The 27,820-nt window shown below is 36.8% G+C and overlaps 1 protein-coding gene and 1 long non-coding RNA gene across 3 annotated transcripts in view; one reads left to right on the top strand and one right to left on the bottom strand.

The window, feature by feature from the left end:
* AGBL1 (AGBL carboxypeptidase 1) overlaps window positions 1-27,820 on the bottom strand; it is a 945,533-nt gene that overhangs the window by 74,519 nt on the left and 843,194 nt on the right. For both annotated transcript variants that reach the window (XR_012517828.1, XM_074399984.1), the window contains exon 23: window positions 2,242-2,336. Coding sequence is in view for 1 of the 2 variants with exons in the window: in XM_074399984.1 (XP_074256085.1) it covers window positions 2,249-2,336 (88 nt within the window). In the remaining variant the exon portion in view is untranslated. The remainder of the gene's footprint in view (window positions 1-2,241; window positions 2,337-27,820) is intronic.
* Window positions 20,195-27,820, top strand: part of LOC141584651 (uncharacterized) — a 33,093-nt gene continuing 25,467 nt past the window's right edge. The window contains exon 1 of the long non-coding RNA XR_012517829.1: window positions 20,195-20,388. This is a non-coding gene — a long non-coding RNA (uncharacterized LOC141584651). The remainder of the gene's footprint in view (window positions 20,389-27,820) is intronic.

Genomic DNA, 27,820 nt, shown 5'->3' with positions numbered 1-27,820 from the left:
TCTGGAAATAATGTTTAGAGCTTTTTAAACTTTTGACATATTTCTATGTCTCCTACAAGGCTTTCACCTCAGAAGTTTCACTGGCATAATATTATATCTATTTGATTGAGAGCTGTGGGCTCTGTCACTTGGACAGGTTGGTTAACTTCTACGTACCTTAGAGCCTTATGTTATTTATTTGTTTGTTCGTTTGTTTGTTTTCGAGACAGAGTCTCAATCTGTCACGCAGCCTGGAGTACAGAGGCGCCATCCTGGCTCACTCTAGCCTCGAGCCCCCAGGCACAGGTGATCCTCCCACCTCAGCCTCCTGAGTAGTTAGGACTACAGCCATGCACCACCATGCTCAGCTAATTTTTTTAATTTTTTGTAGCAATGGAGTCACAGTATGTTGCCCAGGCTGGTCTCAAACTCCTGGGCTCAAGCGTTCTTCCCACCTTGGCCTCCTAAAATTCTGGTATTACAGGTGTGAGCCACTGTGCCCAGTCTAGAACCCTTATTTTTAAAGCACAATTTGGATGCAATTGGATACAATCCTATCTATTGCATAGGATTAGAGTATGGATTAAAGAAATAATGTAAGAAAGTCTTCATCATAATGCCTGGCCAAAGACACATAAAGCCAGCTCAGCACCACCATAGTTCTATACTTGGTAAATAACAGGTGTTTAAAAAATAGTTCATTACAGCCTCGCCTCAGATCTTACCCTATGGGCCGAAGATTTTACTTCACCCCACAGCGTCAGTTGCTTCTGACCATTATAGGGTTGAGAAATAAAATGAAATTAAATCTTACGTATACTTTATGTTCTAAAGTCAGCTTGTAAGATGACTAATTGGAATGTTTAAATTTACCCTTGGAAAGTCTTTTAGTGGCTTACAAAATATAGAAGGGTATATGTGATTTTTAAATAAAACTTTGAAAACAAATTTTCTTTAAGCATTTTTTTTCCCTCTGATCCTCACTGAATTATTCAAGCCCTTTTATATTAAAGAAGCAAACTGATCACTTGCTTAGAAATAAATGTATTACTTTTTCACTGTCTGGGAAACTTGTAAAATTATTAACCTATTTTCCATGACCACCAACCATTTCAGAATTGCCTCTTTCCATGGTTTGCAGTAGAGTATGGTAGAGAGTCTTTCAGTTATTTTCTCTTTTCTCTCTCTCTTCTCTAACAATTCATAATTGAATAGCTGACCAGTTGGTATCTGACACTCTGGACAGTTTATGCCCTGCTGTGCATATATATATATATATATATATATATATATATATATATAATGCCACCCTGTGAATCTGCCTGTACAGTACCAACAGATGTGGATAAGTGGTTCCATCAACAGAAAAATTAATGAGATTTCTCTAGAATACAAGCTGATATTGCTGCATCGTATTCATCTGGATATATTTGCTGTAAAAGTAGTAGCTTTTCAAAGCTTTAAATTTGTAGAACTCATCTAACTAAAGTAACTTCTGCTGTGACCTGACCAATCCAATACACTCAGAATGTTATCTATCTAAAGCATTTTTTATATCTCAACTAAGATAACTTTTAGCATATGCTTAAATATCAAAGCTATATACATGTATATATGCTATATCTCTGTGTGTGTGTATATATATATATATATATATAATATATATATATACACACACACATGTGTATATATATACACACACATGTGTATATATATACACACACACACAGCCAGTGCTCGACTTATGACCACGATTGGTTCCGACAGACCAGTTGTAACACAATTTGGTCATAAGTTGAGTAGGCTATATGTACAGTGAAATGATGTGCATTTCACTGTACATATTTCACATAGTACTGTGAAATGATGTCGTACGCCCAGCTGGGCAACGTTTGCACTGCCAGACGCGGAGCAGTCGTGGCTAGGGATTGTGGTCGTAAAGTCGAATGGCTGTAAGTTGCATAGGTCGTAAGTCGATCAATACCTGTATATACACAACTTTATATGACTTTAAAAAGACTAAACAATAAGGGAATATCTGTGTGTATGTATATAATATATATACATACACACAGATTTTTTGTGTATATATATATATATAATATACAGAGATTCCCTTATTGTTTAGTCTTTTTAAAGTCATTCAAGTGAAATTCAGTGCTCTAATTTCTGAGGGCCATCTCAGTTCTATGGCTAGACTATCAATAGGCATTCCAATCTACTGCATTGAATTTGAAAGATAAATTTCCCACCAAAACTCACTTGCTAGTTACTTTCTTTGTGGCAGGGAGGTTCCTCTTTTGGTAGTCTCCACGGGACTGAAGGCGAGTTCTTCTTCAGAGCCTGTGTTACAGAACCTGGAATGAAAACATCACATTGGGGTTTGGCAAGATGGGAAAGGATCGCCTGTAGAACTCGGATTGGGATCAGTATCTCTAAGTCCTCTTACCCCTGCCCCTCGAGGGCAGTCCTGGTTTCTGTCAAGAGCTCTCAGTAAAGGGTCGAAGAAGCTATCCTTGCAAAGCAAGCCAGTGCTAATAAAATGACAAAAAGCTACTGAGAAGGGGATTTGACATTTGAATGGGGAGATTCATTCAAAGTCTGGCTTCAGGCAAAGGAAACTGTTGGATTTAGATGGATTTGCTTCTCTCCCTGCTTTTGGAGCAAGCTTTTAGTGAAGAACAACATACATAAAGAAAAGTTCACATAGCACAAATCCTAAGAGTGAAACTGAACTTCAACAAATGGAGCATACCCACGTGAGAAAGAGAACACCAACCCCGCCCCTCAGAAACCCCCCTCAGACTCCCTTCCAGTGACTAGCCCACCCATAACTGCTCTCGTGTTTGTGACAGCAGAAGTGACAGGTGTATTTGCTTTTGAAACTTTGTTCAGCTGCCTATTCATAATACAACCTAGGAAAACTGGGTTAACTTGCCGGTTTCCACATCAGCCATGTGGGAGATATTAATTTTTTTGCTTAGCACGCTGTCCAGTATGTAGTTGCAATTCAGTAGAAGTTTTGGATAAAGGGCTAAAAGAAAAACAAGAGTTGATGTACAGAATGCCTTGGGAATAAACTGGGGTTCCAAGGGGAAAAAGGAGGATCTGGCTGCTTAGGACAGTATGTGTTGAGTGAACTGTGTCTGATCAGTCACAAATTTAATTTGGACCAGTGTATTATACTTTCTTTTTATATGACAGTTAGGGCACGGTGTTGCTACTCTGAAACTATTTATGTCAAATATTATATAACCTTTGCTTTTGATTATAATAAAGGAGAAATGACAAATATGGGTCATACATGGGAAGTGTTTATTCCAGTTAGATTGAGGACCTGTGGTCTATTCACGTTTCTCTGCCACACACTCACCATGCTTGAGACATTTTAAGGATGCTCACGTCTCTTTGCATTGCTCAAGTCATTCCTGCCATTTAAAACAGTCACCTGGAAGGAAACCACGACCTGGTAACAATGGCTTTGAAAAGCCAAGCTAGGAACTGAAGTTACCTTTCAGTACGTACCACTTAGCCATTGTGCACTATTTAGCAATTTAGGCAATGTTGATATTGAGCAGGCTTACAATTAGACATGGAGGTGAAAGTCATTACAAAAAAAAAAAAAAAAAAAAAATCCAGACTTCCTCACAATCCTGGTTGGCAAGAAACACTCAGACTCTGGGAAACAGCCGCCCTGAACCCATAGCCATCTGTCCATGTATGGCAGTGTACCCTGATGAGGAGGTGACACCTCAGCCGAGTGCAGTGCCAATACCTAGCCAATAAGACTGCAATTAGGAAGGGACTCGGGTTCCAGCAAGCAGCTGGTCACTGAGAAATACATTGAGTAGTATATCTAGCACTGTGTTCAGTGCAACAGATTAAACTATGTGGCTTACTAGAGATAGAAAGTACAAGTCTAAAGATTTCAAGTTAAATGGGAATGTATTTTTTCATTAAACATGTGCTAAGTATCTTATATGGTTTGGATGCTCCTCTCCAAACCTCATGTTGAAATGTAATTCCCGGGTGCGGTGGCTCATGCCCGTAATCCCAAAACTTTGGGAGGCTGAGGTGGGCAGATCACGAGGTCAAGAGATCGAGACCATCCTGGCCAACATGGTGAAACCGTCTCTACTGAAAAATACAAAAATTAGCTGGGCGTGGTGGTGCACACCTGTAGTCACAGCTACTGGGGAGTCTGAGGCAGAAGAATTGCTTGAACCTGGGAGGTGGAGGTTGCAGTGAGCTGAGATTGCGCCACTGCACTCCAGCCTGGCGCCTGGTGACAGAACAAGACAGAACTCTGTCTCAAAAAAAAAAAAAAAAATAGAAAGAAAGAAATGTCATCCTCAGTGTTGGAGCTGAGACCTCAGGGGAAGTGTTTTTGTCATGGGGCAGATTCCTCATGAATGGCCTGGTGCCCTCCTGGCACTAATGAGTGAGTTCTCACTCTGAGTTCACGTAAGAGCTGGTTGTTTAAAAAGAGTGTGGCATGTGCTCCATCCCCTTGTTCACTCTTGCCATGTGACATGCGTGCTCCTGCTCCCTCTTGTGCCATGGGTGAAAGCTCCTTGAGGCCTCACCAGAAGCCAAGCAGATGCCAGTGCCATGCTTTCTGTACAGCCTGTAGAACTAGGAGCCAATTAAACCTCTTTTCCTTATAAACTACCCAGCCTCAGGTATTCCTTTACAGGAGCACAAAAACAGACTAACAGTATCTAATATGTACCTGGTATAGGGAAGATAGAAAGACAAAGTTGACAGTCTTAGTCTCTTCCCAACTAATAAAACTTTATCAGTAAAAGCTTGATTCCAAGTCCTTGGAAGAGGTAAAGCTGATATTGAGATTTTGGATGTCCTTGTGATTACCGAGGGAACTGCTATTGATCAGAACATACGAGGAAACTATAAGCGTGCTGTGGGCTAAAGGCAGAGAACTGACACAGTGCTCATAGGCAGGCATCCCTGTCCCTCTCTACCTGTGTAAAAAGAGACGCTATTCACATCCAGGCTTAAATCCTGGTTCCTCCTCAGAGCCCTCCCTGTTCCCTCAGTCAAAGTGCTTTTCCCTTCCTCTGAAATTATCTTATTGCCTAGATCGTCCTTATGGACTTTGCCCTGCATTGCTTTGGTTTGTAGTGACATGTAGGTATCTTACCTTGCTATCTTAAATGTGAACTCCTGCAGAGCAGGGGCCCTTTGTTATAACACTGTTTACTCCCCCAGAGCACAGCACCTGACATTGTTCTCTACCCATGACAGGTGCTTTATAAGTATTTGTATGTTGATTAACCTGAAGCACAATGCCTAGATTTATCTGTTTTACATTCTCACCTAGTCCTCTCTGAATACTTAGATTTGATTTTTCAGCCTGCCTAGCAGGTCTCTCTGGGTACCAAAAATCATAATTACACACCAAAGTCCAGAGATTTGGCTCTCCAATATATGCTCTCCACGACTTTGAAAAATTCTTAATTTTTGTATGCATTATATATTGCATATATTGCATCACATATTAGAATACATAAAATCACATAAAATATATAATATTGTATGCAATCACATGCATTATAAATGGGAATCATCATATAATACAAATAGATGCATGTGTACACACATTGCACACATACAGTATATGTGACATATGGACATATTTTTATGTCATATATAATGACAACAAATCAAGGCATTGGTGCTTCAAATTAGTCAACATACAAATACTTACAAAACACCTGTCATTGGTAGAGAACATACATAAAAATATGTATATATGTAAATATGTATGTATGACATTTGTAAATGTACAAACACACAATAATTTCTTTTGTACTTTCTACTTTCTCTTGATCTTTTAAACTTTGCTTTCCTAAGCATTTGCAAACCAAAAAAAAAGAATCTAAATATACATCTGAAATGAAAAAAAACTACCTAAGGGACCTGGAGAACTTCACTTTTGGGGAAATTATGGAAATGGGCAAAATGTGTAAGCAGTTCAGATGCTGAGGGCATTTTAGAGATACATGCTTGATGGTCTTATGCCAGAAAAAATAAGTTGGTGTTCTGTGCCATCATGCTAAGAATGCACAGAGCTTCATTTCAACAAACTACCAAATGAACACAAAATAAGAAGAAAAGCACTTTGATACCATTTAGCCAGAGAAAATTCAGATCCAGTATTAAGGACTGACCATGGGAAAAGACAGCAAGAATTCTAGACCCTCTACTTCTTTCTCTTTTTTGTCTGTTATAAAAAAAAAGGACATTGCAGGTCAGCATCAGAGAGCCTAGGTACTCTTTTAAAATGTAATGGTAATAGTAACAAAAGAATAACTTACATAATCCTACCCCTCCTTCACTATTATCAATAACAGAATCCTCTTGTATCCACAGCAGAGGTGGAGATTTCTATGCTAGGAAACATACCCTGGAGTCATAGCCAGGTAAAGCGTCCATGCCATTCTAAATTGAGGCCCCAGTTAGCCTGTCACCCTCCCACTTCTGAGTTTCCATATGCCAAGGACTCTCCCTCCCTGTTCTTACTCCTGGTGGCCTGGAACCACCTTCGCAGGTAGACCTTGTTTGTTGTTTCCCGGCTTCCATTTATGTTGTCATAAATGGGACAAAAAAAAAACCCTGTCCATTCTGGGGTGATGTTAACATTCATGTAAAAGAAGCATGGGAATCCGTAATCAAATTACTAAAATTAATCGTCAAAATGCATAACTTGGTTTCTAGATATAAGACCAAATTTGAAATAAAGTAAGTTCTTATACACTAGCAATACACAATTACAAAGTGTAATTCTAACATGTTATTTGCATTGCCAAAATATTAAAAACTGAATAACTTTGAGATAAATCTGACAACAGAAATACAAAGAGAAAGTGATAAATCCTTATGTAATAGCCTTAAGAAAGGTAAAAGTAAATTGTTTTTTAATAGGTCTCCACGCAATTATAAAAATATACTTCTCAAATTAATCTATAAAATTTCATATCATTGCAGTGGTTATTAAATTTTATAGATTAATTTGAGAAGTATATTTTTATAATTGTGATCAAATGATATAAATAGGTATTTTAAAGAAGAGAAACAAGAATCAGTAGCAGGCAAAACATTTACCAATGAAATGTTGGTGTGTATTTACCAACCAAACCACAAAGGCATCTATCAAACTGAGTTCAACGCCTAACCAGCAGATAGTAAGTACTGAGTTGTATGCATACCGAACAACCAGTAATCTTATTCGTTTGTGTGATTGCAAGTTGCTGCAACCACTTTGGAAAAGAAGTTGGCATTGTCTTGCAAAGCTGAAGGGGTATCTTGTTTTTTTGTTGCTGGCCTGCCATTTACTTTCTCTTTCTAGTCCCAGTGTAGTCATATGAAGGATATTTCATCCAGCAATCCCTGTCCTGGGAATGTGCCGTCAGAAAACAAACATACTCACTGGGAGATAATGCAGAAGAAGGTTCATCTTGAAAAAGTTTGTAAAGGCAAAAAGTGGTGAGCAAACGAAATGTGCTTTGACAAGAAATTGGATCATTTTAATCTGTAATGTTCACATAAATGAATGGTACAGATCAGGGAAAATAAATAAACCATAGTGTCACATATTATTATAGATGGATTTTAAAAACATATTATTGAATGGGAAAAACAAATTTTAATAAGATATATTGGCTGAGCATGGTGGCTTACTCCTGTAATCCCAGCACTTTGGGAGGCTGAAATGGGTGGATCACGACATCAGGAGTTTAAGACCAAACTGGCCAAGATGGTGAAACCCCATCTTTACTAAAAATACAAAAATTAACCAGGCATTGTGGTGGGTGCCAGTAACCCCAGCTACTCAGGAGGCTGAGGCAGAGAGTTGCTTGAACCCTGGGCACAGAGGTTGCAGTGAGCCAAGATCATGCCACTGCACTCCAGCCTGGGTGACACAGCGAGACACCATCTCAAAAAACAAACAAACAAACAAAAAGATTATATATAGTAGGATACTGGCAACATAAGGCCAGAAGCATACAAATGTTGATAATATATTGCTTATTAAAATATACATAATGTATGGTAAAATATATGATGGTCCAAGAATATGATAAAAAATTAAGAGTGATTATCACTGGCAGTAATGTATGACACTGTAGTCATAAAGGAGAGGAAGCATGATTAGATCATTAGATGCAGAGAAATCATTTGATAAATTTCAACACCTAATGGTAGAAACTGTTAACAAAACATTAATAGAACTCAAGGGAAACTTTCTCAACCTGATAAAACTATTAAAACACAGCCACATTTTAGCACTTCTGTTTAATAATGTAAAAGGAGGACTTAGCCAGTGCAGTAAGTCAAGCAAGGAAATAAAAGGCATATAATTTGGAAATAAATTAAAATGTCTTATTTGCAGTTGATAAAAAGATGAATACAGAAAATTCTAAAACATCTACCTAAAAAGTTTTTTATAACTGCTAGATACACTTATATATGCCAAAACAATATACGAGAATCAATTGTATTTTATATCCTAGCAATAACAATAGTAAATGTAATGCAATAACACCATTGACAATGATGTCAACTAAACAGAAAACACTTAAATATAAATTTAACAAAATAGGTACAAGATTTGGACACTGCAAATTACCAAGTATTAATAAGTTAAACACAAGAAAAGAGATATACAAGGTTCATCTTTTGAATAATAATTCCATATTATTAAGATATCTGTTTTCTCAAATTGATCTCAAGATTCGACACAAGCCCAGGACATCACAGCAGATGCCCCACTCCTATACCTCTTCCTCCTCCTTTTCCTCCCCCTCATTATTCTTTTTGATATTTTTATTATTGCTATTATTTTTGTAGAAATGGATAAGCTGATTCTAAGATATATATGACACGAAAAGGCTATACAACAACTACAAGTTTGAAAAAGAAATGAGTTGAAAGACTATCTGATTTCAAAATGTATTATAAAGTAATTAAGAAAGCATGGTAGTGTATGCGTGTATGTATTTGTAAATATATATGTATATATTTATAACAAGCTAGGAGTCCAGAAATAGATACCCACATATCAGTTGATTTTTATGAAATTTACCTAGACAATAGAAGAGATAATTTTTTTTAATTTAATTCTTTATAGATGGTACTCTAACAATTGATACTCTGGCCAGGCGCAGTGGATTACAGGATTAGAGGATTATGTCTGTATCCTGGCACTTCGGGAGGCTGAGGCTCATGGATCACCTGAGGTCAGGAGTTTGAGACCAGCCTGACCAACACGGCAAAATCCTGTCGCTACTAAAAATACAAAAAAGAAAAAAATAGCCAGGCGTGGGGTGGGCACCTATAATCCCAGCTACTTGAGAGGCTGAGGCAGTAGAATTACTTGAACCTGGTAAAGGGTAGGTTACAGTGAGCTGAGATCATGCCACTTCCTTCCAGCCTGGACAAAAGAGCAAAACTCCGTTTCAAAAAAAAAAGGATATCCGTATTAAAAAAAAAAATAAACTTTGACAATTCACATTGCATACAAAAGTGAACTCAAAATGGAACGTGGAACTAAATGTAAAAGCTAAAACTACAAAACTCTTAGAAATAATTATGGAAATATTAACATTTTAGATATAACAGCAGCAATATAAACCATGAAAGAAAACGTTGATAAGTTGAACTTCATTAAAATTAAAACCATTTTTCCTTTGAATGCCACCTCTGGGACAATGAAAAGGTAAGCCACAGAGTGAAAGACAATATTGGGGAAAAAAAATATCTGATAAAAAATAATTGTAACAGAAATTTTTTTACAAATCCTAAAGGAGAACACAACCCAATATAAAATGGGTAAAATCTTGAATTGACACATCACCATAGAAGTTTTAAGGATGGCAAATAAGCATATGAAAAGCTGCTTAGTAGCATTAGTCATCAGAGGAAAGCAAATTAAAACCGTAATACGATGTCACTGCATACACATTAGCATGCTAAAATTAAAAAGGCTGATGATGCCAAATGCTGATGAGATATAAAGCAACTGAAATTCTCCTACATTGCTGGTAGGGGTGTAAAATGATACAACTATGAGGAAATCATTAGGCAGTTCCTGATTAAGTTAAACATAACCTACCATATGAACCGGCCATTTCATTACCAGATATTTACCCAAGAGGAATGAAAATAGATGCCTACACAAAGCATTGTACATGAATGTCCATAGAGGTTTTATTCACAATAAGCAAAAACCACATATAATCTAAATTCCCATCAAGAAGAGAATGGATAAACACAATGTAGCATATCTACACAATGTAATACTATTTTGCAATAAAATTAAGATACACTAACACATGCAACCACGTAGATGAATCTCCATGAATGACTCATTGTACTGAGTAAAAGAAGTCAAAAATAAAAACTTAATGTTTCAATTTATAAATTGAAAATCCTAGAAAATGCAAAATAACCTATTTTGACAGAAGGCAGATCATCAGTTGTCTGTGACCAGCCAGGAGCAGAGGCAGGGATGGACGTATTTTGTATATATTGTGATGGTGATTTAACAAGTCTATGTATCTGCAAGAACTCATTGCATTGTGAATTGTAAATGGAGTTTTTAAAATGACACCATTAAGAAAATAAAAAAGCAAGCCACTAACTGGGAAAAATATTGCACCTATATGTATAAGAGAGAGGTCTTATATCCCAGCTATATGAAGGACAATTTTAACTCAATCATAAAAAGAAAACTACCTGCTTTGAAAAATTGACCAAGTATATCAATAGACAAATTTCCAAGATATATGAATGACCAATAAGTACATTAAAAGATATTCAACATCATTAGACCTCAAGAAATGCACATTTAAGTAATAGTAGATAAAAGAAAACTTTGAACTAAGCCGACCTGCCAAATACGGATTATCTGAAACATGCCTATATTTCTGGTGGGAATGTAACGTGAGCACTAACATGTTGGAATCATTTTAAACTTAAACGTAGACTTACTATACAACCCAACCATTTCTCCCCTGGGTACTTATCCAAGAGAACTAAAATCATATGTCCACATAAAGCATATGCCTATACTTGTAAATAAATATTTTAGGATCCAAATTAATAAGCAACAGCTCAATTGTCCAGTAACAGAACAGTGGGTATGCAAACTGTTGCAAACAGTGGAATACTACTCAGAAATACCTAAGTACCCGAGAACATGGATAAATCTCAAAACACAATATTGCACAAAACAAGCCGGAGATACCAAGTACTTTAGTATAATGCAAGATTACATTAATATAAAATTCTAGAGCACTCAAGACTAGCGTATATTGACAGCTGATACCAGTTGTTTATGGCTGGGGATCAGGAAAGGGACTATTTTCAAAAGAACACATGGGAACCTTTTGCAGATTACAAGCCTGTGCTGTCTATCTTGGTTACGGGTATATATACTTGCCAAAAGATATCAAGCCGTATGCTTAAAATGTATGCGCTTATTGCATGTAATTACATCTCGATAAAGCTCAGTTTTTAAAAATTCAAAAGAAGGGTTAACATAGGAAAGACATCCAGAGACCTTCAGAAGTATTGGTGATATTTCATCACCAGGTGATAAGGTAGGTGTTTGGCACAAGGATTTTTGTTCTACTCTGTTTCAAACCTTATAATATATATTCTTTGCATGAATGAAATATTTCATAACAAAAAATAGATTAACCATGGTCTGGGAGATGATAGTAGCCATGAGTATAAGTGACAAAGATTAATATACTGATTATAATAGAGAATCCTGCAAATCAATGAGAAAAGATAAACACCCCAGTAAATAGTAGGTAGATATATTAGTAAGCAATTTGAAGAAGAGGAAATATTAAGATCAATATACATACAAAAAGAAGGTCAACTCAATAGTAATCATGGAAATATGAATTAAAACCATAAGCCACCAATTATCACAACAGAAACAAAACTAAGAAAAAGGTCTGATAATAGTGAATTCTGATGAAGAATGGGAATTTAAATTTGTAGAACCACCCTGAAAAGCAAATTTCAGTCAACTAAAAAAATAGGCATATTCTAACCTAGACAAACTCTCTCACAGGTACTTAAGAATATACAGTTGATCCCTGAACAGCATGAAGATTAGAGGCGTCACTTTCCCCATGTGGTCAAAAATCCACGTATCACTTTCGACTCCTCAGAAACGAGCCTACTGTTGACCTGAAGCCTCACCAATAGCAAAAACAGTTAACACTTATTTTACATTATATACTGTATTCTTACAATAAAGTAAGCTACAGAAAGAAACATGTTATTAAGAAAATCATAAGAGGAAATATGTTTACTATTTACTAAGTGGAAGTGCCTCATCATAAAGATCATCTTCATTTTCTTCAGATTGAGTAGGCTGAGGAGGAAAAAGAGGGAGGCTTGGTCTCGCTGTCTTAGGGATGATGGAGGCAGACAAGATGGAGGAGGTAGAAGCAGAAGCAGGAGAGGCAGGCACACTTAGTTTCATCTTTATTGAAAAGAATCCACATATTAAGAGGACCAGATCAAACTCGTATTTTTCACCGGTCAACTGTAAAATGTTCCTATCAGCTATGTTTATAATAGCAAAACAAACAAACAACCCAGAAAACAAGAATATACAATAAGCTAAATGCCCATCAACATTATACAGTGTAATAAGGTAAAACAGTAAGTAGATATCAACATGAGTGAATTTCAGAACATAATTATGGGTGAAAATATATGTTCTCTGCTTAATAAAATTTTAATATGCATATTTGATCATTTTAAAACCATTCTGCATATTGTTTAGGAGGACATAACTATATAATTAAATGTAAAGAAGTTTTTAGGGATAAGAAACTCTTTCTGAGGGCAGTAACTTTTTCTAGTTTGTGAGAAAATTAAGAAGAATGTGATCAGCATGAAATACCCAGGGCCTTCAACCTTTCGATGATCGTTATTCCTTAAGCAGAATATTCATAACATGAGTGTTCATGATATCCTTATTCATATATTTGATTTGTTAAAAATATTTTACATTATAATTTTTAAAGTAATTATAGGAAGCAAAACAAAGAAAATGAAGAATGAGAGGAATTTTCTGGTCCCAGGAGGCATGATTCTGCTGAACAAAGATCTGCTTACGTAACTCTGTGCCTCCCGTGACATAATCATCTCAGACGGTTTTACAAGGCTCATGGTTTAGAATGGTGATGTATACTGTTGGGTCCCAAGAAACTTTCAGTTTTTTGGCCTTAGAAGCTGGCTTTACAGGGAGAGATTTTGGTTGTAGGCATTCAAAGAAAAAAGAGTTTAAACCAAGCAAGGACCATCATTCCAAACTCAAAAAAAGGTGCAATGGTATTAAAAGTTTTGAAAGTATTCTGAATTTTCTGTGACAAATTACAAAGAATCAAAATCTGTCAAAGGTTTACACTAGAACTATGTAAAGAACTCTTACAAGTCAAAGAGAGAAACCGAGGAGATACACGGACAAAGATCATGAACAAAATACCCGTGCAATAGTGATGAAGAGCTGAGAAACACATACAGACATTTTTATAAGTAATTAATGAAATTCCAATTAAATAAAAATTAGCTTTTCTGTCCATCAAACAGGCAAGGTTGGAAAAACGATGACCATGGTGTTACACACAGTACAGTAAGAATGAGGCTCTACGGTGCAACTAATGAGGATGAAAATTGATAAATTCTTTCTGGAAAGCACATTATTAAAATATACTAATCAATTTAAAATATTCATACATTCTGGTTGAATGATTAATATTGTGGAATAGTCACTAAGGAGATAGTAAGAGATGCGAATAAAAGTATACTTATAAGGATGTTTTTGTAATCCCAGCACTTTGGGAGGCCAAGGTGGGGGGAATCACCTGAGGTCGAGTTCGAGACCAGCCTGACCAATATGGTGAAACCCTGTCTCTATTAAAAATACAAAAGTTAGCTGGGCGTGGTGGCATGCGCCCATAGTCCCAGCTACTCAGGAGTCTGAGACAGGAGAACTGCTTGAACCCAGGAGGCATAGGCTGTCGTGAGCCAAGATCACGCCACTGCACTCCAGCCTGGGCAGCACAGTGAAACACTGTTTCAAAAAACAAACAAAAATAATGTTTTTGAAGCACTATTTATAATAGTAGATAAAGCTTCAATGCTCATGAAATAAATTGTATTCTTATAATCATTGTGGTTTTAATATATAACTTGACTTTTTAAAATAATAGCAAGAGGAATGAATGATAACAATATTTAATGAAAAAAACATGATGCAAGACTCTATTTAGTCTGATGTCAATATTGTATCATCTGTGACTGGTGGAATCTATGTTCTTGTCCATTTCTGAGAAAACTGAAGGAGGCATATTTTCTCAAAATATTTCTCTAACATCTCTGCTTCATCCCACAAACTGAGAGAGAAGTTTGTGACTTCCTTAGAGGACAAATGGAAGTTGCTTATTAAATTGACAGAGGATTAGACTTCACAGGGAAGATGCTTAAACAGAATTCTGTGGGTCATTTTTCCACTCACAAATTTTGCAGCCCTTTTGCGGTATGAATCTGACTCTGACATTCACATACACAGCAGCCAACGCTATGTTTTGGAATGCTCCCCCAGGTGGCAAAATCTCCCATTCAAATAGAACATTAAATATAGTTTAAAATCACAGTAACACGGAAAAAATCAATCGGCAGGCAGCTCTTAACTTCTGGCCACCGTCTATAAACAGGTGGTGAAATTCTTGTACCAACAAATTATTTAGAGAATACTGGATAAAATCAACGGCTTAAACTACACTTCTAATTTAAAACTAGGATCTGATTACTGAGTCGAGTTGCTCTAGGAGAGTGAAGAATTCAGGACTGAGGTTAAAATCAACTAAGATGACAAATGTTTTTTTCCTTTAAGAAGCCTCTTCCTAGATTTCAATCCCAACAATTTCTCAGGCCATATTTGAAGACATCGCATTAGGGGAGAGGAAGGGAAAAGAAAATGAGAAATTGCTCTCAGCTGTTAAAAGTCTTTTTTTTTTTTGTAATGAGATTTTTATTATTTATTTCTTTTTTCTTTTTTTTCTTTTTTCTTTATTTTTTATTGCATTCTAGGTTTGGGGGTACATGTGAAGAACATGCAAGATTGTTGCATAGGTACACACATGGCAGTGTGATTTGCTGCCTTCCTTCCCCTCACCTGTATCTGTCATTTCTGCCCATGCTATCTCTTCCCACCTCCCCACCCCCCGTCCCTCCCCTATTTCCCCCCAACGGACCCCAGTGTGTAGTGCTCCCCTCCCTGTTCAACACTTGCCTATGAGTGAAAACATGTGGTGTTTGATTTTCTGCTCAGAAAATAAAATATCTCTTAACAGATCCCAGTAAAAATCACTTAGTGGATTTTTCCCTGTTTGTATGGGAAGGGAGAAGGAAAAAGTGAGATATATATGTGAAGGGGGCAAGAGGGACCCTTCACTCTAATATAATGTCAAGTTTTTCAAGACAGTGCCTCTAGGTTGCTTTTAATTATTGGCTCCCTTACCTTTGTGTTTTCAAATAATCATGAGTATACAAATACTCTTAAATTGTATCATATATTAAATATAAGAAGATAACTGTGATTCTAGGACATAGGCAGAAACAAGTGTGCATCTTAATTGTGGATAGTTATTGTATGAGAAATCATGTACACCCATATTTATGTTTACATTTCCAATATTGCTCTGCAGTTCCCAAATTGTCATCATGGATTTTCTCTTAATGAAAGGCTTATTCTTCATGATTAATATTTTAATTGCTCAGATAGACACATTTTTAGCATTTGAATAATTTAAGGACAAGTCATCAAAATGCACAGAAATAGTTTGGTTTTAGTGACAGGTTAGATGAAAGCAACACCAAGCATTACAAGTAGAATTTTCCTCACTGTGTCATGCCAATGAATAGGATAAAGGTTTTCTGAAGCCTGTGCCTGCACCCGTTCCAGAAAGCTCAATACAGACATGTTAGTATCTCCTTCGGTTTGAGTGTGAATTTGAAAATCAAGAACTCGTTAAATGATTTCTGTCAGCTTTCTGCCTCAATTCTCCACCTCTTATGGGTTCCCCCTGACTGAGTCCACTGGGCTACGTAAATTCAGATTTCTTTCCAAGGAGAAAATAGGCTGATGACAAGACGTAGTAAGAGGCTCCATATCTTGCCAGTCTGAGAGGCTTTATTATTATTTGTTCTTTTAGATGAACTGCAGGGACCCAGAGCTCATCTCTAAGTTCTTCCCTGCTGCCCGGCTCACAGGTTGACCCCACAGGTGATAATGTGACCTGATTCTGAGGGCTTGCATAACCCCATGTTCACTCCTTCACCTGGGATCTTTTCTTGGGGCTAGGTTTCTGAGATGGTTTATATTTTGGTTACTTGAGTAACTTTTCTGAGTCATTCATGTTCCATTAAGGAGTGCTACTTGTTCTACCTTGCTGTAGGGACTGTGTGAATCCTTCACCCCCTAGCCTTGTAAGTCAGGCTCTGCTGCTCATAGACCTTTCCCAGAAGCTATTTGTCTAAATCTTCATTGGTAAATTTGGTCTGCCTCCAACTTAAAGGACTTGTGAATATTTATGACCATCGCTAATATGTGTGCCGTAACTGAAACTTAAAATCCCTTTGTGCTCTCTATCTGGTCAGTTTCATGGACCCTATTCCCCTAAACCTAGGAAAATCTACTTTTCATTCTCTGAACCTCAGTGTATGTTTTTTTCTTTCAGTCTTTTTGCAAGTCTGCATATGGCATTTTGGATGTGAAAATTTCAACCTAAGTGTGTGTGGACTTACATGTAAGGTAAACAGCCAATAGTGGTTTGGTGATAGTCTATGAATTTGGCTGATGAAATTACTTACAGACAGTTTTAACTGAATTAGAAAAGTTAGCATTAGTTTAAAATAATACTGCTTTTATCCAAAAAACAATTTGTAAAAGACTACATGATAGTCTTAGAAACATGATAGCTTAGAAGATAATTTTGATAAAATTTAACATTTCTTATTTTAAATAGTAATTTAGTAGTAGAATGATTCTTCTAAATCATAATAAAAATATGTATCTGGGGCTCCAAAACCAACTTAACAAGGTAAAGAGACATTTCATTACATTTGAAAATTAAGACCTAAATTTAAGATATTTATTAGTCAATATTGATCTAAAAGTTTTAAATAAGCAGTAAGAAGAGAAAATAACTTCAGAAATAATCATTCAAAAGTAGCATGCAAATTCACAATCTATCTGAAAAACAATAAAATCTGGTAGACTTAAGTAATTAATTACATACTAAATTCATAAAACCCAATAATTTTCCTATCACTGTAATAACAAGTCAGAGAAATGTAATGACAGGAGATAAATCCCATCTCTAATTGCAGTAAGAGAAATTTAATGCTTAGGAATAAACTTGACAAATCTTATATTGGAGTTAAGGAAAATAAACAGCTTTTTTGGAACATATAAAAAGATTTGAATAAAGGCACAAATATAATCTCTAATTTTAATGTGCAGTGACAATCCCAATGATATTTGAAGAGTTTTTATCTATAAATATAAATGTATCACAATAGCAAAAGAAAAAAGCGTTAATAAAGAAAAAGGAATAAGGAGCTTACCATACATTACAATATATTTTAAAATTAGTAAAGTAGTTTGCTATTAGGTTAGTAGGCCATTAAAACTGCATACAACATCCAATGCCAAAGTCAAATATGGATAAGAACTGCTATGTGTTATAAGTGGCATATCAAAAAAATGAATTTTTATATAAGTGATATTCAGTGGAACAACCGAATATTTATTTGGAGAAAAAAATGGAAAATGTAGCCTCATAATTTATAGCAACAGAAATATGAAATCTTGATATAAAACACACACACACAGATCATAAAATACCTGAAGAAAACAATAAAAGAAGATGTTTTGCTATATTAAAATGTGTCACTTGACAGCAAAACAATGAGTCAAAATTAAAAGGCAGCAACACATTCAGAAAATAAAACATGCAGCAAATGTAGTGTAAGTATCTTTGAAATATATATGAAGACATTAAATTACTAAGAAGGAAGACAAACATCTTGACTGAGGACAGCAACAGATCCACACACGATATGAACAGAAAAGTTGTTTGTAAAATGGTGAATATGAATATATACAAATAAATATATGAGCATATCTATCTGTGTTTATATATAAATCCAACCCTGTTCATAATAAAAAAGATACAATTAAAAAAAAACTACAAATCTTGTTTATCAACTTTGAAGAGTTTAAAAGGTATATAGAAATAGTATTGTTGAGATGAGTATTACATCTCATGAGTGTAAGAGAGCTTTGGAATTACTTTCCTTTTAAAGACAATTTGGCAGTATGAATCAAAATATTAGACTCAGTAGTGCCACAATTTAGAAATATAGCCTAAGAGAAAGGCATGCAAAATTTAGCAAAACAGTTGTTTATTCTAGCATATTTATTGTAAAATATTTTAAATCATCCAAATGCCAACAATAAGCCTTAGTTAAATAAACTGGGGTACTTGAGAAAAAAAATGCAATGCTATTTAGCAATTAGAAATGATTTTGGTGAAGAACAACTAATGACTCAGAAAATTTTATATGAGGTATTTCTAAGTTGTAATAATACACTTATGAACCATATATGCCCTACCATTCAAATGGATACATATTCACATAAATATACATATATGCTACAGATGTGTAAGCATTATCTATTACTAGAATAAATTATAATATCTTAAATATAATTTATTAATATATAAATAAGTAAAATAATGAATAATTTTCCTATATGACAGATCTAAACTTTTTTATTTATACTTTTATAATTTTAAATCTTTCTGCAATGAATACGTGTAACTGATATAAAAATTTTGAAGTATATGATTTATTCGCTTATTTACTCAGTTATCCATTCACATACTCAGCAATCATTGTGGAACAGCTGCAGACAAGACAGTTTATTAGGTATCAAGTAAAACTGCCTCTGCTGTCATGGAGGCTTACAGCCTAATGGGATAGCCAGGCCAAACAATCATGCAGAAATTCCATGATTTCGAACATTTTGGCTATGTAGGAAAAGAACTGACCAGGTGTTCTTGCGAATTTATAACTGGGATCATATTTAGTCTGAAGACCCAGAGGATGCTTTCCTGCAAAATTGACATTTAAGCTGAAAGATACAGGTTGAGTGTGGAACAATTAAGCAAAAATAAGGAAAGAGTTCTCAGACAGAAGGAGCATCATTTGCAAAAGTCCATTGGGTCAATAGGAGCCTGGAAACATTGTGCTTTAGAAACATTGCAAATATTTGCTGATGAGGTTGGAGCATGGAAAGCAATAAGGATTTTTGGAAATGAGGTCTTTAGTTGTAAAACAAGGGAAATATTTCTGATATGGTTTGGCTGTGTCCACACCCAATTCTTATCTCGAATTGCAGGTCCCAAAATTCCCACATGTCATGGAAGAGGTCTTGTGGGAGGTAATTGAATCAAGTGGGTGGGTCTTTCTCATGCTTTTCTTGTGACAGTGAATAAGTCTCATGAGATCTGATAGTTTTACAAAGGGGAGTTCCCGCGCACCTGCCCTCTTGCCGGACACCATGTAAGATGTGACTTTGCTCATCCTTAGCCTTCTGCCATGATTGGGCAGCCTCCCCAGCCATGTGGAACTGTGAGTCAATTAAACCTGGGTCCTTTATAAATTACCCGGACTCGGGTATGTCTTTATTAGTGGCATAGAACAGACTAATATTGTATCTTTACAGCAATGGGAAAATACTGTGGCACTTTTTATCTTATTGCTCTTCTCATAAAAGCTCCAGAAAGTCGGGGGCGGATTACTTGGTCCTGTCTCCAGAACATCAGAGCTAATGAGAAATGAATGCCAGGAGTCCTTCAAAACCACTTCTTTTAGAGGCCTCTTAGCCCCTGGCCTAAAGTCCCTAACACCAAGAAAAAGCTTCGGTAATCCCCCTGCAACATTATTCTGCTTTGTATCTCCACTCAGGAGCTTCAAAATAATCACCCAGAAGTATGGTTTCTCTGCTGTCAGTTCACTACGTTGTTACCTCTAGCCAACATAGAGTAAATTGCAGCTTATCCCCAATTAACTTGCTTGAGATTCTGTTTTTGATCTGGCCCAGAGTGGAAATTCAGAAACTGATACTCATAATTAGATAGTATTGCTCATGTCCTCTCTGTTCTGATCACTAATTTTTCACTTGCTATTATGCTTTTTGATGTTTTTTTCTCATTTTTTTTTTTGCAGAAAAGTTTATATATATGGCACATTGCAAACATGTTTAAAGGATCAAGAATGCGGGGGGTAAGCAGATTTTATAATTCTTCTTTTCAACGAGGAAACACATTCAGAAATGTAAAATGCATTGCTGAAGGACAAACCTGAGAAAACCCTGTCTCTTAACACAAGAGAATGCTCCTTTCACCACAGCATACCACTTTTTATTAAGCACAAAGATCCTTTCTCCTACTGCCTACAGAATAGAAGTTACTAGATTACTATGGCTATGTCTGTGTAATGTACTTTGCATAGTTGGCATAGCATTATGCCCTTTTAGGTGCCGAGGAGGTGCTTTCAGATCAGGCGTCCCCAAACTACGGCCCACGGGCCGCATGCGGCCCCCTGAGGCCATTTATCCGCCCCCACCCCCACCCCGCCGCACTTCAGGAAGGGGCACCTCTTTCATTAGTGGTCAGTGAAAGGAGCACAGTATGTGGTGGCCCTCCAACGGTCTGAGGGACAGTGAACTGGCCACCTGTGTAAAAAGTTTGGGGACGCCTGTTTTAGATGATTGACAGCCAACCTGTGATTTTTTCTGATCGTGCTAGCCCAACCTGACATGAGAAGTCTTGGGAGGAGCTAGTTCCCTGGAGAGGAGGTAGGCTGACACTGAGTGACTTAGAAATGACAGGAAGTCAGTTGAAATTGCTACTATAGTTAAAATGTCTTTTTAAGTCATTCTATGTATAATAGATTCCTCACCATCAAGAAGCTTCAAATGTGGATAGTGTGGCAATTTTAAGTCACAAAAGTAAGTTTAAGTCTCGTGGGCATAAAATCATTAGGGACGTGATACTGTTCACATATCATCATGCTCTTCATGTGGCAATTTAATGTCAGTGGAGTTTTAAAGAAGGAATAATTCCAATGACTAATATATGCCAAGTGCTAGCAAACAGGACCACTACCCATATCCATTCATCACTTCATACCAGCTTCACAAGCTTACAGCATCACAAACACATACCAACACTAGTGTTACACAAACGCAAAAACTGAGACTTAAAGAGGTGTTAAGGTTCACTAAAGGTTTTACAACCAGAAAGTTGCAAAAACCTAGTTTGTCTGAGCCAAATTCTTTGCTCTGAACCACCCAGCTATACTGCTGACGACGTTCTGGCTACTCCAGAATGTTGATTCTGAGTGAATTTGACCCTGCATCTACCACTGTCAGAAAAAAAGAAATCAGAAAAATTACTTGTCAGATTGTGAAAAACCCAGTTTTAGGGGAATGAAAATAATCAAAGACTTGCAATAGATTAACATACAATGAAATAGAGAAATACGTGCATTCTCCCTCTGTAAGGACAGGGGAGCAAAAAAAATATGCAAATGTTTGGTGATCATGAAATCAGAAGTGAGTCTCCTAAGTGAGTTTCCGAAGTCAAACATTCAATGTTATCTGGCCAAAAACTCTGTGCTTCTATGTATAATACAAAGATGGCCTTGACAGTAATGACCATATGATAAAAGTGCAATGGGTAAGATTCCTATTTTTAAATCATAAGTTATAAATTTAATAATTTCAGTAAATAAAAAATGCTTTGCTTGAAATACATATCTTTATCTACAATAGACCATTTATCATCTAAGCCTGGATGAAGTATATGTCTTGGTCTGAAATGTCACCAAAAGATACCCCCATTTCTTCAGACCTACTAGAACTTTACCTCTTAGTTATATGTTGGGCAAATTGCAAGGCCTATTTCAATAATGTCAAATATTTTATCTGTGAATCTCCTTTCTCCTTCTCTCCTCAGATCAATAATCTATGACAGAATTGCAACTAGGGCTCACAGTGATAATCATCTATTTGGCATGTCTTTCTGACATACTGTGTTAAGCTGTATTCTGAGGTCTTATCCAGGGTAAATGGAAAAATATATTGATCAGTATATTAGTCTGTTTTTATACTGCTACAGAGAACCCAAGAGGGTAATTCATAAAGGAAAGAGGTTTAATTGACTTACAGTTCAGCATGACTGGGGAAGCCTCAGGATACTTAGATTCATGGCAGAAGGTGAAGGGGAAGCAGGTACCTTCTTCACAAGGCAGCAGGAAGGAGAAGTACCAAGCAAAGTAACACGAGTCCCTTATAAAACCATTGGATTTCCTGAGAACTCACTATCATGAGAACAGCATGGGCTAAAGTGTCCCCATGATTCAGTTACCTCCTCTTGGTTTCTCCCTCGACATAGGGGGATTGTGGAGATTACAATTTAAAATGAGATTTGGGTGGGGACACAAAGCCTAACCATATTAATCAGATAATTCAACTGGCCAAAGAATGAAGAGAGGGAGCTGCAATGTTTCCAGATACCAAATTACCTAAGTGATTTAAGTTAGGTAAATAAGAAGAGAAATCATACATTTTCCTGACTTAGAAACATACTCAATACTAGAATAGCAGCCACTTTTATTTATTCTTTTACCTTTGTCACAGAGCTCAGTGTTTCCTACTTTTGACTATTTAATTATAAAGCACATCCCCTCTCCCATTTCCACATACTTGGACTAGCAGGAATAGTATAAATGAGGCAAGATTTAGCATTAGTCTCAACTGGTAACCTTTATGAACAAGCTTTCCCTTACTGTAGTATGCTGTTGAGAGCAAGGTGCTAAGTAAACACGTAGTAGATGGCAAATACTGTCTCACAACATGTCACAAAATACAGCTCTTAAAGGAAACATACAAAAGGGCATAAGAAACATACTTCTCTCAGGTTTGAAGATTCCCACCATCTCTAGTTGCCATCTATATTCAAGTATGACAGTACGGTTGTCTTAATTCAGGCAAATAGGAGGAGCTAATAGGTGAAAGAGCCATGATCATCTTAGGTACTTGAACTTCGAATTTGGTTGGAACTGTCCTAAAGTCAAGTCTTCCCTTAATCTCCTTGCAGGATTTGTTCCAGAACACCTTCGGTTACCAAAATTCACAAATACACAATTCTCTTCTATAAAATGATGCACTATTTGCACATCATCTACATACATTCTTCTGTATACTTTAAATTATTTCTAGATTACTTGTAATATCTAATGCAGTGGAAATGATATGCAAAGAGTGGTTACATGTATTGATGTTGTTTTATATTATTATATTGTGTTTTTTCCAAATATTTTCAAACCTCAGTTGGTTGGATCTGTAGATGGGGCACCCGTAGATATGGGGGGGGGGGTGGTAATTGTACACTGTTCTGAAGTTGAGATACCTAGAGGAATGTTTCAGCTAACCTCCATCTAGTGTTCATAGGGAAACACTGTGGCAGGAACATGCTGATGTCTGTAAATTATTTTGTAATGTTTTCGCTTGCTAGGATAAAGAAAAGGACTAGCTATCACATACTGCTTTCGTATTATCAAATCAAACCTAGGTACCATGACTGTAGTTTAGAAAACTAACTCTGAAAATAAAGACAATTTGTAATAGGCCTGAGTCCAAATCATGGCTCTACCACTGTGACTTTGAGCTTGTTGCTTAATGTCATTGAACCTGAGTTTCTGCTTTAGTAAAATTGACTTATTAATATAGACTTCAATCAGTTGTTATGAAAATACATGTAAATGGAATCACATCTTTAATGCACACAGTAAAGTGCCTGACATACAACTGGCAGTCCATAAATAACAACAGTAAACAATAATGACTTCTAAAACTCTTCAAATGGTGCTTGCTCATGGTAAGTACCATGTAACTGTTTGCTACTGTTATTAATATTCCTGTACTGAAGTTGGGCTTGCTTTCTTTTTTCTGCTTCCCAGTAGCTTGGGATTTGATTCAGAAGTGGTTCTGAGGGCTGGGAGGAGGGGATTAACCCCGTATTTCCAATGCTGCCTTGGCCTGGGCTCTGCTTTCTCCACAATTGAAAGACAGAATACACTACTAGAATTATTGGGTAGACATTTGGGTTATCCATGTATCCTTAAACCTTGTTTTGATTCTAGGAAAACATAATGTTGCCATTTCTCATATTAAAGGTTTAGTCTTTATTCCTGACCAGACCAACTGTCATGATTTCCTGATCGCTTCAGTAAATTAAGCTACAACACCAAGAAGGAAAATGGAGAACCCACATGGTTCTAGCATGAACCCATGAACCCCAGCTGAGTTTAAGAAGACAAAAAAAAAGTGGTCTTCTGTCTTCTTTCCTTTGAGTTCTATCAGGGTTACTTTTTTGGTTTCTCAGAATCAAAAGGATCTCCCTGCAGAAATCATGCCAAACACTTAAAATAAATGTGACAAAATAAATCTACCCTCTGTCTCCAAAAGCATTAAGAAATTTCTGAAAACAGCATTATAGCCGTCTTAAATTTATAAGAACCTCCCTGTACTTTGGCTATAGCAGCGGTTACCTGCTGCATCTCATGATGCCATCTATTCCATGCATCATTAAATATTGTGCTTCATATCTCCCTTGTTGCTTTCTCTTCATGACAAGTTCCTTGGTTTATACCCGCATCTTCCACCATGTCTTCTCTGTGTTTCAGATACTGTTTTCTGCATATTTTGGGCCAACCTTGCCACACTTATCCCTAGCATTTTACAAACCCAGATAAATATGATCATGTTACTCTCTCTCTCTCTTTTTTTTTTTTACAAGCAAGAATACCATCTCTGTAGCTGACATAAATATCATCAATTAAACTTTATGAATGACCCTACTTCTGTATTTTTGTTTACCTCTCCATTAGGGAAAAGTTTCTACACCAAAACCTGGAGACTTTTTACAGACTTCCCTGGGTGATATGGAATTATTTTTAAAGCAGGGAAGGGCTGGCTTAGCTAATTTTCACATGAAGGCATTTGGGTTTGGGGTTGGGGTGAAATCTGAGACTGGGAAAGGACGTCTTTCTTAAGATCATGGTATTTAGAGCTCTTGTCTCTTAAATTTTGTCACCCAGAAGTCTTTGGTTGTATGTGACAGAAAGCAAACTTGAACTAGCCTAGGTAGAAATTTATTAGAAAAATACCTGAGTAGCCTACAGAATGAAAATAGTGATAAGCCATAAAGCCTCAGGATATCAGGAATGGAGACATTTCTGAACACCTGAAATATAGATGCCATAAACTCTTGTTTCTGTCCATTGACATCATTCGTGTGTGTGTGTGTGTATGTGTGTGTGTGTGTGTGTGTGTGTGTGTGTGTGTGTGTGTGTGTGACAGAGAGAGAGAGGGAGAGAGAAAGAGTCTCATTCTGTCATGCAGGCTGGAGTGCAGTGACATGATCATTGCTCACTGCAGCCTCGACTTTATGAGCTCAAGTGATCCTCTCAAGTAGATGGAACCACAAGTGTATGCCACCATGTCCAGTGAATTTTTAAAATCTTTGTAGAGACAAGATCTTCCTATGTTGCTCAGGCTGGTTGTAAGCTCCTGGGCTCAAGCAATTCTCCTGCCTCAGTCTTCCAAAGTGCTGAGATGACAGTCATGAGCCACTGTGCCCAGCCTGACACGATTCTTTAATAAACCGTTTTTTGCAGGCTGATCCTTGGCTCACACCCTTACTATCTTTATCTGAGAGGGAAAAGACCCAGGAGAGACCCTAATTCTCCTGACTTAGGTCATATTTCTATCCCTCTAGGAGATGGCAGAGGGTAGAAAAATCAGTTACCAGGTTGAAAATTGGAACAAAATAGTTGGAGGCATCACACCACCTGATTTCAAACCATACTACAAGGCTACAGTAACCAGAACAGCATGGTACTGATACCAAAACAGATATATAGACCAATGGAACAGAACAGAAGCCTCAGAAATAACGCCAAACATCTACAACCATCTGATCATTGAAAAACCTGACAAATATAAGCAATGGGGAAAGGATTCCCTATTAAATAGATGGTGTTGGGAAAACTGGCTAGCCATATGCAGAAAACTGAAACTGGATCCCTTCCTTACAGCTATACAAAAATCAACTGAAGATGGATTAAAGACTTAAGCATAAGACCTAAACCATAAAAACTCTAGAAGAAAAACCTAGAAAATACCACTCAGGACATAGGCATGGGCAAAGACTTCATGACTAAAACACCAAAAGCAATGGCAACAAAATCCAAAATAGATGAATGGGATCTAATTAAACTAAAGAGCTTCTGCACAGCACAAGAAACTATCATCAGAGTGAACAGGCAACCTACAGAATGGGAGAAATTTTTGCAATCTATCCATCAGACAAAGAGCTAATACCCAGAATCTACAAAGAACTTAAAACAAATTTACAAGACAAAAACAAACAACCCTATCAAAAAGTGGGCAAAGAATATGAACAGATGCTTCTCAAAAGGAGACATTTATGCAGCCAACAAATATATGGAAAAAAAAAAAAAGCTCATCACTACTAGTCATTAGATAAATGCAAATTAAAATCACAATGAGACACCATCTCATGGTAGTTAGAACAGCAGTCATTAAAAAGTCAGGAAACAACAGATGCTGGAGAGGATGTGGAGAAATAGGAATGCTTTTACACTGTTGGTGAGAGTGTAAATTTGTTCAACCATTGTGGAAGACGGTGTGGTGATTCCTTAGGGATGTAGAACCAGAAATACTATTTGACCCAGAAATGCCATTACTGGGTATATACCCAAAGGAGTATAAATAATTCTACTATAAAGACACATGCACTTTTGACCCAGAAATCCCATTACTGGGTATATACCGAAAGGAGTATAAATCATTCTACTATAAAGACACATGCACATGTATATTTATTGCAGCACTGTTCACAATAGCAAAGACTTGGAACCATCCCAAATGCCCATCAATGATAGCCTGGATAAAGAAAATGTGGCACATATACACCATGGAATACTATGTAGCCATAAAAAAGGATGAATTCATGTCCTTTCCAGGCACATGGATGAAGCTGGAAACATCATTCTCAGCAATCTAACACAGGAACAGAAAACTGAACACTGCTTGTTCTCACTCATAAGTGGGAGTTAAACAGTGAGAGCACAGGGACACAGGGAGGGGAACATCACACACTGGGGCCTGTTGGGGGATGGGGAGCTAGGGGAGGGGCAGCATTAGGAGAAATACCTAATATAGGTGATGGGTTGATGGGTGCAGCAAATCACCATGGCATGTGTATACCTATGTAACAAACCTACACATTCAGCATTTGTATTCCAAAACTTAAAGAGAGAGAGAGAGAGAGAGAGAGAGAGAGAGAGAGAGAGAGAGAGAGAGTGTGTGTGTATGATTTCTGTTTCTTTTAGGAGTAGAAGTGACTACAGGGAAACCCACTAAGCCATCTACATTAATAAGGTTTTGTCAGTGGTTCATGTTCAGGTGGTGATTTACATGCGTACATTAAGAATCCTAGGGACCTACTGTGAATAGAACATTAGTTCCCAATCAGGGATGATTTTTCTCCCAGGAGACATTTGGTCATGTCTGGACACATTTTTTGTTATCACATGGGAGGTAGGGGTGGGTAATGTGCTTCTG

The sequence above is a fragment of the Saimiri boliviensis genome, chromosome 5 (assembly GCF_048565385.1).
Source record: "Saimiri boliviensis isolate mSaiBol1 chromosome 5, mSaiBol1.pri, whole genome shotgun sequence".
Lineage (NCBI taxonomy): Eukaryota > Metazoa > Chordata > Mammalia > Primates > Cebidae > Saimiri > Saimiri boliviensis.
The sequence above is the reverse complement of the archived record's forward strand: the minus strand, read 5'-3'. Positions and strand labels throughout refer to the sequence as shown.